The sequence below is a fragment of the Bos indicus genome, chromosome X, assembly GCF_029378745.1.
Source record: "Bos indicus isolate NIAB-ARS_2022 breed Sahiwal x Tharparkar chromosome X, NIAB-ARS_B.indTharparkar_mat_pri_1.0, whole genome shotgun sequence".
NCBI classification, from domain to species: domain Eukaryota; kingdom Metazoa; phylum Chordata; class Mammalia; order Artiodactyla; family Bovidae; genus Bos; species Bos indicus.
In genome coordinates, this window is record NC_091789.1 from 91959697 (window position 1) to 91976659 (window position 16963).

General features: G+C 47.7%; 1 protein-coding gene across 2 annotated transcripts; it reads right to left on the reverse strand.

The window, feature by feature from the left end:
- Positions 1-1132: 1132 nt before the first annotated feature.
- ELK1 (ETS transcription factor ELK1) lies at positions 1133-16603 on the reverse strand. 2 transcript variants are annotated; one of them, XM_070784235.1, is made up of 6 exons: positions 16448-16603; positions 7337-7610; positions 4533-4976; positions 3409-3876; positions 2622-2723; positions 1133-2537 (listed from the first exon to the last, which is right to left on the reverse strand). In XM_070784235.1, exons 2-6 carry the CDS (start codon positions 7544-7546, stop codon positions 2439-2441), a joined length of 1323 nt encoding a protein of 440 aa, XP_070640336.1. In that variant the 5' UTR covers positions 7547-7610; positions 16448-16603; the 3' UTR covers positions 1133-2438. The 2 variants fall into 2 exon arrangements, with proteins under 2 accessions (XP_070640336.1, XP_070640337.1); XM_070784236.1 differs by having other exon boundaries at positions 7337-7580; positions 16448-16602.
- Positions 16604-16963: the final 360 nt, after the last annotated feature.

The window sequence follows — 16963 nt, forward strand, 5'->3', positions numbered from 1 at the left end:
CGCATAGTCTCTCAGTGTCTCATTTGCTCAGCTTCATCTTCTCAGTTTTTCACCAGCATGTTTTCTCTGGTTTACTGTCTCTCATGAAATGTTTCACTCTCACACACTGCTCAGTCATCAGTTTTCTCTCACGTGGCACTTCCTTCCTTCTTTTTACTCCTCGCCTCTCACTCACAGTGAAGTAGTCTCTAGCACACTTCCACTCACTCTGTCTCACCATCATCTTCTCTTATACTTCCATGGTCCCTGAACCTGTTGGCTAGATTGGAGTACTAACTGCATCCATCTGCCACTAGGCTCAGGAACACGAACACACACACACACACACACACACACACACACAAATTACAGCCTCTCATGCTCTCCCAGCTGCAGCCACTTCTTCTGTTTCTCATGCAGTCTTTGCTAGTTTAATCTCGCAGAAAGTTTTCATACATACAATCACGCATTCTGGTATCTTAAATCTCAGGCACCCATCTGGCCTCACAGCTATTTTCTCTCATACAATCAACCTCTCACACATACGCTCTCATTATTTTAGTTGATCCAACAGCCTTGCATGAACGGTTTCACACACAACCCATCTCCTAAACACTGAGTCACCTGCTTACTTATAATGAAGTTTCTCACGTATGCACTGTCCCTGACAATCTCCACTGCACTTTCATGCCTATACAGGCTCTCACATGTTGTTTTGGTTACTCTCTCTTGCTCACCGTCAGCTTGTCCAACAGTGACTGATGTGCAATCCCCACTTCCTTCTCATAAACACTGTTTCACACAAAGCACCAGTTTCTGGCATACTATCTTAATCACTCATTCAGTTTTTGTATTTTTTTGCCACCCAGCCACAATTTCTCACATAGACACAACGTCAAGTTTGTGGTTACAACTTCCACTCTCTCAATACATGGCTTCACAAATGTACACGTGCAATCACAGCTTGCCAGAGTTTTCTCTTTTTCTCATACCTGGTTACCAATCTGCAGTCTTTACTCTTTCTGACACACACCATTATGCTCTCTCCCCCATGATCAATCTCACACCCTTATGGCCTTTCACACAGAGTCGTGCCTTTGCACACAGTTATTCCCAACAGCTTCAGGGAAAAAAATGCTACCAGCCTCCAGCATCACCTTTAAAAATATATATTTACAGGAACAATTCCCCATTCTCTGGGACTCTTAGAAAAAAAATTCATTTGGGAGGAAGTAAAACAAACAGTGGAGACAGGTGTAGCACCGTCCCCCAAATCACCAAGACCCAGGTCATAGGCCTGGGCTGGGACGGTGTTGATGGGAGGTGAACCCAGGAGTCCTCTGAACCCACCCTCCTCCAGCCTGGAATTCAGATTGAGCAGGCTTTATGTCCCTTGTTCCTCCCTCCCAACTCCAGGGACACATAAAGGGTCCTTTGTACCCGCCCGCAGGAAAATTGGGGGGCTGGGAGGGAGTTGAAAATACACATTTGGTATCAAAAATAAACACTTGGGGGTGGCAGGGAGATCCCCCAAATCCCTTCCTTCCCACCCACCCCATCTCAGATATAGGAAGAGATACCTCCCTCTCCCTTATTGAAAAGCCCTGTTTAAAAATAGATTATACTATCAAAATGGAAGGGGGTGGGGGACAGGGAGACCTGGAGTACTGGCTGGAGGGGCCCCCCAGACGGGGACCACTCCCCAAAAATCCCTCCATTGGGAGGTAACAGGCAGGACCCCAGGAGTTTGGCAGACACAGGAATGGCTTCTCAGGGGGAGAAGAACAAAAGAGGCATTCCTCCCTGGCCGAAAAGGTGGTTGAGAAAGGACAACCTGTCTGAGAGAAAGGCTGGGGAGGTGGAAATTCCCATCTCCAAGGGTGTGAGTCTTCCTTGGCCAAGACTCCCAAACCATTAAATGGCACAAATTCTTCCTGGACCCTTGGGGAGGGCCAGGAATAATAAACTACAACAAGCTAGCTCTTCTACCCATACCCCAAAGTGAAGACAGGGCTCCCTCAGCTCCCCAAGGGCAGGCTGAGAAATAAATAAAGAAAGGCCTGTCTCAAGCCAGACCCCGATTGTCTCATCTTGGGGAAAAAATGTGGAATACGGGGGAGATGCCCTTGCCACCCCCTCCAAAAGAGTTGGGCCAGGCTCCTCCCAGTGGCCTTCAAAAAATAAATAAATAAACCATCCCCACCACTGCAGTAGGAGACGTATAAGAGCGGCCACTGGGGGACTGATCAAGAAGAGAGAAGTTGTATGTTTTTTTGTGGAAGGGTTATTGAGAGATCCTTCTTCCTAAGAATCCCTACCCAACCACGACTGGAGCACGAGTCTGTCAGCTGAACTATGTTTCTCCTTGAGACAGCTGGCTGGAGAGAAGTTCAGGGCATGGAAGGAGTAACCCCAGAAAGGGGTGGTGGTGGTTGTGGTGGTGGTGGTGGTGGTGATAGTCATGGCTTCTGGGGCCCTGGGGAGAGCACCACGGGGGTTGAGAGGCCATCCACGCTGATGGAAGGGATGTGCACCTGGGCGCTGCCACTGGACGGAAACTGAGGACAGAAATAGGGAGAGGTCATGGAAGGGGACTGTGCTAGGGTCACTCACCCTTTCTGAGATGGGGGAGCTGATCCTACCTGGAAGGAGAGCTTGGCCGGGCTACGGGGTGCAATGGGACTCAGTGTGCTCCAGAAGTGAATGCTGGGGGGCAGCGAGCTGGGAGTCAGCAGCACCGGGGTCTGTGGGGAAGGGGTGGTAAGAGCACAAGTGAGCAAGAGGGCAGCTGTGGGAAAACCAAAGGAACTTGGTTCTGGCCCCACCTGATTTCCCACTCATACTTCCAAGATCACTCCTCAAAAGTGCACAGGCCTAGACCATAACTACTGAGGCCATGTCTGTGACAGCTCTCTGACTTCACACAGACAACTGTTTCTAACTTTGGAGGGCCCACCCCAGCCTCACTAGGCAAGACCACCTCCAAGAGCCCACCCACATGCTGTTTTCAAACCTCACAATCCCAGTAGCTCAGGATCAACTTCCAACTCTTATCCCCTACGTGCATACCTCACAGGAAACCCGCTGAGAAAATCCCAGACCCCAAAGCCCCACTCAGGTTCCTCAAGCCATGCCTCAAACTAGAAACAGTTCCTGCAGAAAGCCTCTCGGTCCCTGCCCACCAAACTCCCCAGAACTGCCCTTCTTTGGGCACTTGATCCTTGGCATTGCAGACTCCTCCGTCCAGTAGCAATCCTGGATGGAGGATTGCTGTCCTCCACGCAGCCAATCCCACTCAAAGGCTCCACCCTCCCACTCTTTCAGAGGTAATCGCATCGGCCTTCACAGTAAGTCTAACTCCTCCCTCCCCCACCTTGCCCCAATCCCATTTGTTCCAGGTGCCGGCCCCGCCCCTTCGAAAGTTCTCACCAATGTGTGCGTAGGTAGCAGGGAAGGCGTCAGAGCTGGACCTGGCGCCTGTAGACCTGAACCAGTTCCCGATCCCGGAGTCCGTTCGGGTCCTGGTCCACCCAGCAGGCTCGGGCTGAGTGGAAGCTCCAGGTCCCGGGGCTTCCGGCCCTTCTGAGGCTGGGCGATCTCCGTGCTGGGTGTTGTGGAAGCCGTGAGGCTGCCCGCCTGCGCCGCAGTTTCCATTGCGACAGCAGACAGCCGGGCTGGCACGCCCTCTGCTGGAGGGACTTCTGGGTCGACTTTGGGTTCAAAGGGCTCGGCCTTGACGGCTTCCAGCACAAACCCCGCCTCCCCACTGGCTGCAGCTTCTAACTCTTCCTTGGGCTCTTCCACTTTGACTTCTGGGGGCAGTGGCCGGCCTAACCCAGGCTCCATATTTGGCTCTTCGGATTTAAGGTTTGGGGCCTCGGGTGGGGTCAGGATGACCTGGGAGAGGAACGAGTGCAGAGGGGATGCCTAAGGATTGCTGGGGTAGTGAAGCCAGTTATTTCCCATGGAAAGTGGGACCTGAGAGTAGGGGCTGGTCCTTTAACAAGATGTGGTACTTTGACAAGAAAATGGGGCTTCTTCTGGTCCTCCTATCTGGGATGCCTTCAGGGGTGGGACTCCAGGAGATACTGCCCCCATTTATAAAAGCAGTGGTTCTCAAAAATTTGCTTTATGGACCAGCAGCATACACCTCATCTGGAAATTTGTTAAAAATGTAGACTCTTGGGCTCATCCCCAGACTCACATAAAAAAAAACTCTGGGGGTGTCCCTCAGCACCTCTGGCTTAAAAAGCCCTCCAAGTGCTTTCTGATGAGTGCTAAAAGTGTGAGAGCCAGTGCATTAACCAAATACATTCAAGGGCACCTACTACATATTGGGTGTACTGCTAATTGTAGTGCACTCAATTTCCTTCTTCTTTCCCAGGGTTTGAATAGTTTTCCTCCCCATCTCTTTCTCCAAGGGGACTTCTGTGTCCCTCCTTCCATTATATTATCTTTAACAGGACATTATGTCCCTCCTCTTCCCAGTCCCTCTCTTCATTTGGGAACTGTATATCCCTCCCCTTGCTGAAATTCCATATTCCAGTCCTTACCTGCAGAGGCAGGCCAGCCTCCTCAGCCTCCAGGCAGGCCTCCAAGGGGTTTGGACTGGTGCTCCTGCTCCCCGAGGGAGGCACTGCTACTCCTGCAGGGCCGGTGTTGGGGAGCACTGTGGAAGGTCGAGGGTGAGAGGGCGGTTGTGGCTGCAGGGACTGGATGGTGAAGGTGGAATAGAGGCCTGAGCGCATGTAATCATTTCGGCTGCTGCGTGCCAAGCCGCCTGGGCCTGCCATTCCTGCACCCTTGAGTGTGCCTGGCTTCCCAGAGGCAGTGTCCCCGGGTATGGCGTGTACAGCTGTGGCGCCTGCATTTGCCAGAGTGGAGGTGACAGACACCTCAGGCTGAGGCGGGCAGTCCTCAGTGGAGCACCCTGCAACCTCAGGGTAGGACACAAACTTGTAGACAAACTTCTGGCCGCTCACTTTGCGGATGATGTTCTGGTAAGGGGGAAGAGACAGGATAGAGTGTCTTAGAAGAAAGGGCCAGAGAGAGTGGACGGTGAGGAGTGTCTCCTGGTGTTTTTTCCCCTGCATGCCTCTCCTGTCCTTTTACATATACACTGTCCCTGCTCAGTGTCTGTGTCCCCATGGGGTCCTCTTCCCAGCTTCTTTCACATCTCACTCATCTCTTAATCTGAGGCCTCCTCCCTTCTCCCCTACTTTCTACTACTCTTCCCCAACCCAATTTCCCTGTCTTCTCCCCCAGCTTCTTCCCCTTCTCTCTCTCCCCACTGCATAATCCTTCCTTTAGTCTACTGCCCTTCTCCCTTCCACATCTCAGTCCCATCCATCCCCCTCCAAGTCTCCCTCTGTCATACTCTCACCTCCTTCTGTTCGATTCCCCCACCCCACCTTAGATACACACGGCCACACCCACTGGCTCCTCTCCACACTGAGGCCCAACTAGGGAAGTAGATCTAGGAACAGGCTTTCCTCTTGGCTCCTGGAACCAGGGGTGTCTGTGGGCTAATAGGGCCAGGCCTTGGGGGTGGCTGCCAGGACACAGTTTTGGAGTCTAGCTAATGCAGTAAGACAGGGAAATGAAGTCACTGATATAAATGTTGGAAGAGACTGAATGTGGAAGAATATGGTGATGAATTGTTAATAAATATGAATTATTAGAGGATGATTTAAAGCTCTTGACATAGCCGTGAAACAGGGCAAAGTCATCAGGGTGGACAGGATGAGGAGCCTTATTCTTAATACCACTGGGGAGGTTTAAGCTGAGACAATTGGAAAATGAAGTAACTGTTAGCAACTAACAAGAATTTAAAATACTGGTATAAATACTGTGGGAATCTTAAGGCTGGCTTGGGTGGGTCACAGAGCATGTTTGGGGTATTTCAGGATAGCTGGATCTCAGGTATGTTCTGGTGGTTTCAGCGCATAGAATGAGGCAGACTCATTATGAATAGTGTTCTGGAGGTTTCAGCTAAAGGTTTAAAATATAAAAATGAAATAAATGCTGTAAGTGAGTAAGGGTGGGCAGCAGCACAGGTCTAGGGCTGTTCTGAGGAACAAGAGGCATCTGGGGGGCATTAGGGCACCCTGAAGACATCTTCATGTTGGCCACAAATGTCACAGGGTGGGTTTGTGTTTCTCAGAAAAGGAATGAAAAGGGAGACTCATTAATATTGTTTGAGAAGTTTCAGTGTGGGGTGAGAGGAAAGGGAATTGGATGAAGGCAGTCAAAAGGCACAAACTTCCAGTTATAAGAAAAGTAAATACTAGGGATGTAATGCACAACATGATAAATATGATTCACACTGCTGTATGTTATATATGAAAGTTAAGAGTGTAAAGATTTTTTTTCCTTTTTATTTTGTGTCTGTATGAGTTGGTGAATGTTCATTAAACTTATTGTGATAATTATTTCTTGATGTATACAAGTCAAATCTTTATGCTGTACACCTTAAACTTATACAGTAATGTGTGTCAATCATACTGCAATAAAATTGGAAGAAGAAAAACACTGTTTTGGAAGTTTCAGGTAAAAAAATAAGAAAATGAAATAACTGGTATAAATGTGAGGTGGGATATCTAGCACTGGTTTGGCAGTCTGAGAGGAAAAGGAAAATTTACAATTTTAGCTACAGGAATAAGATGATAAAATAAAATAACTGATGTGAATATTGGAGAGGACTAGTGTTGCTCTGGGAATACAAGAGGATGGGGCGTGGAGCGGGCATTATACATGTTGTTTTGGAGGTCTTAGCTAACGAAATAGGATATGAAAAGAATTGATAAAAATGTTGAGGGTCTTGGAGGATGAGATAAGCAAAGGTTAGGATAATGCTATCATGGAGGTTTTGATTCTAAGAATAAGGCTATTCTAGAATTCTTATTCTTGGATAAGAGCAAACCATGAAATACCTGGGGGAGCCCAGGACTGTTCCAGGATGAGGAAGACTCATTATTAATAGTGTTTTCAAAAGTTTTGGTCAGAGGAATAAGGAATAAGGCAAGAAAATGAAATGTTGTGTGGGGTGTGGTTGGGACAGCAGGATTCTGGGGATCTCAGAAAGAATGGAGTGAGTAGGGGTCAGTATTAATGTTGCTTTGAAGGTTTTAGCCAAAGTTAAAATACAAGAAAATAAAATAACTGGAATAAATGCTTGGGGGCCCCAATATTGGTCTGAGAGTACCAGAGGATGGGGTAAAAAATGGTAAATTTTAATACTGTTTTCAAAATTAGAGCTAGATCAAATTAAGACAAGAAAATGAAATAACTGGTATAAATGTTTGCTGGTGTTGGGGCGGGGGGAGTGCGTTCCCAGCCCTGGTCTCAGACACCTTACCTTGTCATAATAGTACCGCAAGGCCCGGCTGAGCTTGTCATAATTCATGTTGGTCTTATTCTTGCGCAGCCCCCACAGCCGGGCCACCTCCTCAGCGTCCACCAGCTTGAACTCACCGCCATCCCGTGAGGTCCAGGAGATGATGTGGCCATTGCCTTGCTCTCTCAGCAGCTGCAGCAGAAACTGCCACAGCGTCACAGAAGGGTCCATCGCTGGGGAAGTACTCACGCCATCCCAGGGGTACCTGGAGGGCAGACAGCTCAGAGCTAAGCGGCTGTGAATACATAAAGGGGAAGAGGTCAGTAGGAGAAAGATTCCTTTCTTTCCACTTTGTCTCCACCTCTGACCCCAGCCACCACCATCATTCCCTGAGTACCCTCAGCCTGGCTTTGGATGACGGAGGGGTGGGATGAGAATTTTGGAAATGATAGGATAGTGTGAACGTGTTCTGCCTGTGGGACAAATCTGAACCTCTGGGGGCCAAAGGGCAGACTGTGCTAGGCAGAATAATGCCCCCCACCCAAAGATGTCCACGTTCTAATTTCTGGAAACTGTGAATATGTTACATGGCAAAAGGAACTTTGCAGATGGATTTAAGGTTATGGACCTTAAGCTAGAGAGATGTTTGGGTGAGCTCAATCTAATCACATGAAGCTTCCAGAAAGGAAAGCAGCCCTGATAACACCTGGATTTTAGCCTGGTAAGACCTGTGCTGAACTTCTGACCTCCAGAACTCTTAAGAGAATAATTTGTGTTGTTTTAAGCAGTTAAACACAAGCTGGAATCAAGATTGCTGAGAGAAATACCAATAACCTCAGATATGCAGATGACACCACCCTTATGGCAGAAAGTGAAGAAGAACTAAAGAGCCTCTTGATGAAAGTGAAAGAGAAGAGTGAAAAAGCTGTCTTAAAACTCAACACTCAGAAAACTAAGATCATGGCATCTGGTCCCATCACTTCATGGCAAATAGATGGGGAAACAGTGGAAACAGTGACAGACTTTATTTTTTGGGGCTCCAAAATCACTGCAGATGGTAACTGCAGCCATGAAATTAAAAGATGATTGCTCCTTGGAAGAAAAGTTATGACCAACCTAGACGGCATATTAAAAAGCAGAGACATCACTTTGCCAACAAAGGTCCAGCTAGTCAAAGCTATGGTTTTTCCAGTAGTCATGTGTGGATGAGAGTTGGACTATAAAGAAAGCTGAGCAACAAAGAATTGATGCTTTTGAACTGTGGTGTTGGAGAAGACTCTTCAGAGTCCTCTGGACAGCAAGGAGATCCAACCAGTCCATCCTAAAGGAGATCAGTCCTGAATATTCATTGGAAGGACTGATGCTGAAGCTGAAACTCCAATCCTTTGGCCACCTGATGGGAAGAACTGATTCATTTGAAAAGACCCTGATGCTGGGAAAGACTGAAGGTGGGAGGAGAAGGGGACGACAGAGGATGAGATGGTTGGATGGCATCACAGACTCAATCAATGGACATGAGTTTGAGTAAACTCCGGGAGTTGGTGATGGACAGGGAGGCCTGGTGTGCTGCAGTCCATGGGGTTGCAAAGAGTTGGACACAACTGAGTGACTGAACTGAACTGAAAGCAGTTAAAAGTTTGTGATAATTTGTTACAGCATGAATAGAAAACCAGAACAATGCCCCTCACCTGAACATTTTCATTTGTACCTTCTACCACATCAAATACCAAGTTTCCCAGGAGGTTCCTTCTGTCAGCGTCTCATAAAGGCTGTTTACTCCATACTGGGTTCCCTTCCTCTGCTTTCAAGTCTTCTCCATCGTTCAAGTCTCATCCCAAGGAGCCTTGACTTTATGAAAATTTCTGACATTGAAATGTCTGCTTTCTTCTGTCTACCCCATGCTCCTCTGACCTGTTCCTTTCCTTCTGGTTCTCCTTCTTGACAACAGCAATAATGAACATTTACTGAGTGCTAAATACGTGGTTTTTCCAGTGGTCATGTATGGATGGGAGAGTTGGACTGTGAAGAAAGTTGAGCACCAAAGAATTGATGCTTTTCAACTGTGGTGTTGGAGAAGACTCTTGAGAGTCCCTTGGACTGCAAGGAGATCCAACCAGTCCATTCTGAAGGAGATCAGCCCTGGGATTTCTTTGGAGGGAATGATGCTGAAGCTGAAATTCCAGTACTTTGGCCACCTCATGCGAAGAGTTGACTCATTGGAAAAGACTCTGATGCTGGGAGGGATTGGGGGCAGGAAGAGAAGGGGACGACAGAGGATGAGATGGCTGGATGGCATCACTGACTAGATGGACGTGAGTTTGAGTGAACTCCGGGAGTTGGTGATGGACCGGGAGGCCTGGCGTGCTGCGATTCATGGGGTCGCAAAGAGTCGGACACGACTGAGCGACTGAACTGAACTGAACTGAAATATGTGCCAGGCATTGTACCAATTAGAGGCAATATGGCCTATTGGACGATCACCCAGGCTCCAGACCCAGACTGCCAGGGCTGGAATCCTCATTCTGCTACTTATTAGCAGTGTGACCCTGGGTGTGTTCTTTAACCTCTTTGTGCCTCATTTCTTCCATCTCTAAAATAGATGGTAATACCACCTAGCTCACAGGGTTATTGTACAGTAAATATACTATGCCTGGGGTATAAGCTCTTACAAAATATCCATTTCTAATTTGTTCCTAATTCCTTATCTGCTACTCTAAAACCTGATTTGAAACAAAGTAAGGCCTTTTGTGGTCTTTATGGATCTTCACTTGGTGTGATTGTTCATACATCTTGCTACAGAAATCTGAATGTAGCTGATTACAGAGCCCACTAAGAGTATTATGTAACATCTTGTATGTGTACCTTGTTACTTTTCTAAAATCTGAAAAATTCAAAATTGTGAAACACATCTGGCCCCAAGGGTTTTAGATAAGGGCATGTAGACCTGGATTGCTATTTTTACAGCTATTGACTCACTTCTCTCTCATCACAACGTTGGGAAATAGGTACTCTTATTATCTCTAATTTCTAAAGGAGGAAGCTGAGGCACAAAATTTCTAAATGACATTTATGTACCACACAGCTCTAAGTGGCATAGTCAAGATTTGGACCCAGGCAGCCAAGTTCCTGTTGTCTGAGCTTTTCAACCATTAGACTAAACTGCCCCTCATACTGACTATTCCCTCAGCATGTAATGCACAGAACAGGACCTTCCCTGGCCTTCTTCCCCCAACCTATAACTGCTCCTTTTGCTCAGTGTGAGTTGGAAATAAACATGAGCTTCCTATTTCTTAAGGAAAGAGTTTTCATCAATTACCCAACTGGGACTGCTGGGTTAAGAAAGAACTTCTTTCTATAATTTATAGCTTGAGTCTTTAATCTGTAATGAAATACAGTCTGATCCTCTTATGTCTGAGCTGTTTCGAAGTTCATTTGGCAGATACAATTTTAGGCAATTATGTAAGTCATAAGGCCACAAAGTATTCAGATTACAGTCCCGTCATCAGAAACCTTGCTTGGTTTATTTGGAAGGCCTGTTTGTTTCAGAGGCAGAGAGTCCACTGTGACTCCTGGTGGTGACAACAGGCAATTTTATCAGTTCCCCTTTCAGCAGCCACAGAATCTATCACTTAAGGTGAAACCTGACAGTTGGCTTCAAGCCTCAGCAGCACACGAGGTTTTGTATTTTGTTTATTATCACATCTCCCACATAACCCCTAATAAGAGTTCTAGTCATATGCCTCTCTCAGATGCATTTACTTCTCTTTATTTCACTCATTTAGCAAGCATTTATGGAGGGCCTGCTGTGGGCCAGGTGCTGGGGAGACAGCAGTGGATACAACAAAAATCCCTGCTCTGGCATAACTCACGTTTTAGTGGGGCAGACAGACAAGAAGCAAGATAAACAAGAATTCTTCAGATGGTGATAAGAGCTCTGAGAAAAAAACAAAGAAGCAGGGGAGAAGTTATTTTCTGAAAAGGTAGTCACTGTGGAGGTGATATTTGAGCAAAGACCTAAGAGAGGTGAAGGTGTCAGTTTTGTGACAACCTGGAAAGCAGTCATCCAGGCAGAGGAAATAGCTAGGGTGAAAGATCCTGAGGCTGGAGAGCCTGGCAGGTCAGGGGAAGGGAAAGGAATCTGGCACGGTCAGAGAGAAAACAGTGAGGGGAAAGTATCAACAGTAGGAGCTGAGAACAGAGGGGCAATGGAGGCCAGACTGTGTGAGGCTCTTTTAGGCCAGGAAGGGCTTTGACTTGACTGAATGAGATAGGAGCCATGAGCTGGCTGTGAGCAGAGAAGTGACAGGATGTGACTTGGATTTTAACAGAATCCCTCAGGTTGTTGGGAGGAGAACCAGCTGTAGGGGCTGAAGAGGCTACTGCAATAGTCCATGTAAGAGATGGTGGTGTTAGCAGTGGAACTGGTGAGAAGCGGCTGTGTTCTGGATAAAACCTAAAGACAGAATGAATGGAATTTGTTGACAGATAGCATTGGGGGTGGGGTGGGGTGAGAGATGACTCTAGGTTTGTGGCCTGATCACCTGAGATAGGAGCCCTGTGGGAGAGCAGGTTTTGAAGGGAGAACATGGGGTCAGATTTGGAGATGGTCAGTCTCAGAGGCCTGTGAGACACCTACATGTATGCCAGGAATAGCATTACCAATTTAAAAAACAGGAACCAGCCACACAGCCCTTACCATTTTAGTCATTTAACTCATTCAATCCTCAAACCAACACCATGGGTGGGCACTCTTATTACCCTCCCGTGTTCCAGATGAGGAAATGGAGGCACAGAGAAGTAATATAACTTGCCTAAGGTCACACAGAGACAGCAATCAAACTGTGGCAGTTTGGCTCTAGGCAGTGATCCTAGCCACTTTGTTCCATCAGCTCTCCATAGAGCAAAACTGAAGGGTAAGATCCTTGAGGGGGACAGGGATGCTATTTTACAGAGGGTGTTCAGGGAGGGCTTCCCTGAGGAAGTGACATATGAGTAGAAATCTGAAGGAGGGGAGGTAGCAAGCTATGCTGACATCTGTGGGAAGGGTCTTTCAAGCACAGGGAACAGAATGTACAAAGGCTCTGAGGTGGACTGAAGCTTGGCATGTTACATCGTAGGCACCCTGAGTTCATCCAGTTCCCATCTCTAAGGATATGCATGTGCTGTTCTCCCTGCCAGGAATGTCCTTCCCTCTTCTCAACATACGATGAACCCTTTGTTATACACATCATCAAGTTCTGAGATCTCCCAGGCAGAATTAATTCTTCCTTTGTGTGATGAATAACTTGTCTACCCCAGCAGATCTTTCTTCTCTCTGGCTTGCCAGCCTCATACTCCTTTGTCCTGTTCTAGCTCTGTGACCATGAGCAAGTTACTCAACCTCTCTGGGTCTGTTCCCGTACCTATAAAATGGGGGATATGCCAATCTCAAAGTTAAGTATCTTCAAGATACACCTACCTGAAAGGTTTCTGGGAGGATTAAATGTCAATATATGCCAATATCCGCTGGATCATCAAAAAAGCAAGAGTTCCAGAAAAACATCTATTTCTGCTTTATTGACTATGCCAAAGCCTTTGACTGTGTGGATCACAATAAACTGTGGAAAATTCTGAAAGAGACAGGAATACCAGGCCACCTGATCTGCCCCTTGAAAAACCTGTATGCAGGTCAGGAAGCAACAGTTAGAACTGGACATGAACAACAGACTGGTTCCAAATAAGGAAAGGAGTACATCAAGGCTGTATACTGTCACCCTGCTTATTTAACTTATATGCAGAGTACATCATGAGAAACGCTGGGCTGGATGAAGCACAAGCTGGAATCAAAATTGCCAGGAGAAATATCAATAACCTCAGATATGCAGATGACACCACCCTTATGGCAGAGAGTGAAGAAGAACTAAAGAGCCTCTTGATGAAAGTGAAAGAGGAGAGTGAAAAAGTTGGCTTAAAACTCAACATTCAGAAAACTAAGATCATGGCATCTGGTCCCATCACTTCATGGCAAATAGATGGGTAAACAGTGGAAACAGTGGCTGACTTTATTTTTTGGGGCTCCAAAATTACTGCAGATGGTGATTGCAGCCATGAAATTAAAAGACACTCCTTGGAAGGAAAGTTATGACCAACCTAGACAATATATTAAAAAGCAAAGACATTAGGAGATCAGTCCTGGGTGTTCATTGGAAGGACTGATGTTAAAGCTGAAACTCCAATAGTCTGGCCACCTGATGGGAAGAGCTGACTTATTTGAAAAGACCCTGATGCTGGGAAAGATTGAGGGCGGGAGGAGAAGGGGACAACAGAGGATGAGATGGTTGGATGGCATCACTGACTCAATGGACATGAGTTTGGGTAAACTCTTCGAGTTGGTGATGGACAGGGAGGCCTGGCATGCTGTGGTTCATGGGATCACTAAGAGTCAGATACAACTGAGCAACTGAACTGAACTGATATGTAAAGGACTTTTGCTCCAGCCACGGTGGCCTCCTTCATGGCCCTTGAACACGCCAGGCACAATCCCTCCTCAGGGCCTTTGCATTGGCTGTTCCTTTTGCCTGGTACACTCTTCCCTTACACATCATGGGTCCCTTCTTGAACTCCTTCAAGCCTTAATTCAAGCATCACCTTCTAAATGAGGCCTGCCCTGTGCCTAAGATTCCAACCACCCTGATACTCTATTCCTACCTTCCCTTCTTCACTTTTCCTCCTTAGCACTTGTCTAACATACTAATTAGATTGACTTATTTATATAGTCTGCACTCTTAGCAAATGTCTGCTCCACAAAGGCAGGGATTTCTGCCTGTTTTGTTCCCTTTCATGTCCCCACCACCTAGAAGAATGCCTGGTGCTCAGTAAGTTTTTGTTGAATAAACAGTCCTGACTAGCCTCTTAACTAACTCTCTTATGGCCTCTTCATCTCCATCTGTCCCCAACTCTGATTTGTCTGAAATTGTTATTTTCTCCATTCATTTGTGCAATAAATTCTTATCAAGTACTAGGTAAGAATTTTAGGTGTTGGAGACCTAGCAATGAATAAGCAGACAGAAAGAGTTCCTCATGGGACTCCTATTTTAATGGGGAAAGACAAATATGATAAATTGGTAAACAGAGTGCCTGACAGTGATAAAGGGCAAAAACAGAAATAAAGCAGAAAAGGGGCCTGAGTCCTGCTAGGTGTGCAGGTTCAGATGGTCAGGGACAGGTGACATTTGAACACAGTCCTGAAAGGAACCATGCAGAGATGGGGGTAGACTGTTCCAGGCAGAAAAAATAGGCAAGGCAAAGACCCCAAGGCTGGATTGCGCCTGGTATTTCTGAGGATGAGTGAGGTCATTGTGGCTGGAACAGAGTTAGGGGTGGGTAGGAGGTAAGGTCAGAGAAGTTATCTGTTTTATTAATTCACAAGGCAACCCACTCCAATATTCTTGCCTGGAAAATTCCATGGACAGCAGAGCCTGGCAGGCTACAGTCCATGGGGTGGCAAGAGAATAGGACATGACAGAGCAACTGCACACGCACATTCTTTATTTACCCTGGAGGGGATTCTAGTTCTGATTCCCCCACTTTACCAATGAGGAAACACGAGAGAAAGTGGTTAAATCACAAAGGTCACATAGCTGCTGGGATCAGGTGTGGATATGTCCTGAGACAAGGTGTGGAATGGAGACAGCTGAGGGAACAGCAAAAACCAAAGCGTGGAGACAGGAACTAATTTGGTTTTTAAGGAATGGGGCCTCAAGTGGGGTGAGATGAAGTGAGAGAGGAAAGCGTCAAAAATTATCCTATGTTCTGAGGAGCAATCTAATCTGATACCTACTGGATCACCTTTGAGTAAGGTATCCCTATGCTGAAATTCCCTCAGTACCTATCTTAAAGGCTGGATTAAAAAAGCTCATAACATAAAGCATTTTGCCTGGTACAAGTAGGTGCTCAATAAATGTTAGCATCTATTGGCAATATCACTATCACTAATGTATTCATTTACTGGAGTGAGGTAGGATGTCTCAGTGGTTAAAAGTGTGTATGAGAAAGTGTGTTCTAGGGTAAAAAAAGACCTAAGTTCAACAAGCACACAGGCTGATCCACGATTAAGAAGGAGGGAGGGTGGCAGGGAAGGCCATGGACTGATCCACCACCATGAAAGGAGGGGGAAAATAAAAGCACACATGTTGACCCTCCTGGAGGGATTACAAGGCACTGGACTCATTGGAGGTTATAACAGAAGGGAAGGGTGTGAACCCAAGCACAAGGGTGGCAGGAAGGCCAATGGACAGATCCACAGTTAAGGTGTGTATGTGTGTAAAGGCTCACCTTATTTACTAGGAGCAAGGAGATCAGAAAGCACATTGACTCCTGCACAATAGTGGAGAGCCATCCCACAGACTGATTAAAAGGAGAGGGGGACAAGGCCATGGACTGGGCTACTGAAAATGGGGAGATAAAACGCACTAAACTGATCCACTCTTAAGGAAGGGAGAAGCCCAAGGACTGGAGTGACAGTTTACAAAAAAGGGAGAATAAGGCAACGGGCTAATAAGCAGGGGCACGTGAAAAACAAGCATGTAGACGGATCCACTGTACAGTGGTGTGTGTGTGATAAATCCATGAACTGATGCACTGGAGGCAGGAATACAAGTTCACAGATTAACTCACTGTTTGGGGGGGGGAGGGTACAACGCTACGGATTGACTAACTACAGGAACAGTAAGGGTGGAAAAACAAGGCCACAGCAGGGGCCCCTGAAAGTTGAGGACAGGATAAATACAAACACTCAGATGCACCTACGGTCAAGGAGTCGGACACTGCCGCAAACTGGTTCCCTATAAGCGTGGGGTGGGGGGGCAAGACCACAGACCAGTCTACTGTAAGGTGGGGTGGGGAGAAACACAAGCACGAAGACTGATCCATTATAAAACAGAAAGGGGGGTTAGGCCACGGTCAGATCCACTACAAGGGGCGATGGGAGGGGACAATGCCACAGGCAAGTCCACCAGCCGTAGTGGCGGTGGTGGGGAGCCGAACACTCGCAGGGCTTGGGCCAAGCCACATCTCCCCTCCTCCCCCCGCGGGGGCGGGAAGGATACTTGGGGTCATGGACCAGGCCCTCCAACCTCCAGGCCCCGGACTCACCTGCGCGTAGAGCAGCGGCGGTGTTGGCAGCTCCGGGGGGCGGGGGCTCCATGCGCTGCCCCACCGCCCCCCAGGCCCGGGCTCCGAGGCGGAGGCGGCGGCGGCGGCGGCGGCGGCGGCGGCGGAGGCGGCGGCGGCGGCGGCGGCAGCACCTAGAAGCCGCCCCTGCGTTTCTTCATCGCTCACGTGGGCCCGTGAAGGAGGAGCCGAGCGTTCTGCCGCTCGCTAATTGGCCAAAGTACCATGGATCGACCGCGCGGCTTCCAGGGCTGGGGAGGCGGGCACTGCTCCACAGACCTATGCTGTGATTGGCCCGAGGGGAACTGATGGAACGCTGATGGCCGCCTGGGTTCCGAAGAGGAGAGCTCGGCTCTGCGGTGCTTCATGCTGATTGGCTCAAGACAGACTGATAGGCCGGGGGCGATTGACAAGGTTTTGGGGGCGCCTGCCTCGCATGGATTGGCCTATATGGGATTGATGGAAGACAGCCACCCTCCGAGGATACGGGTGATTAGG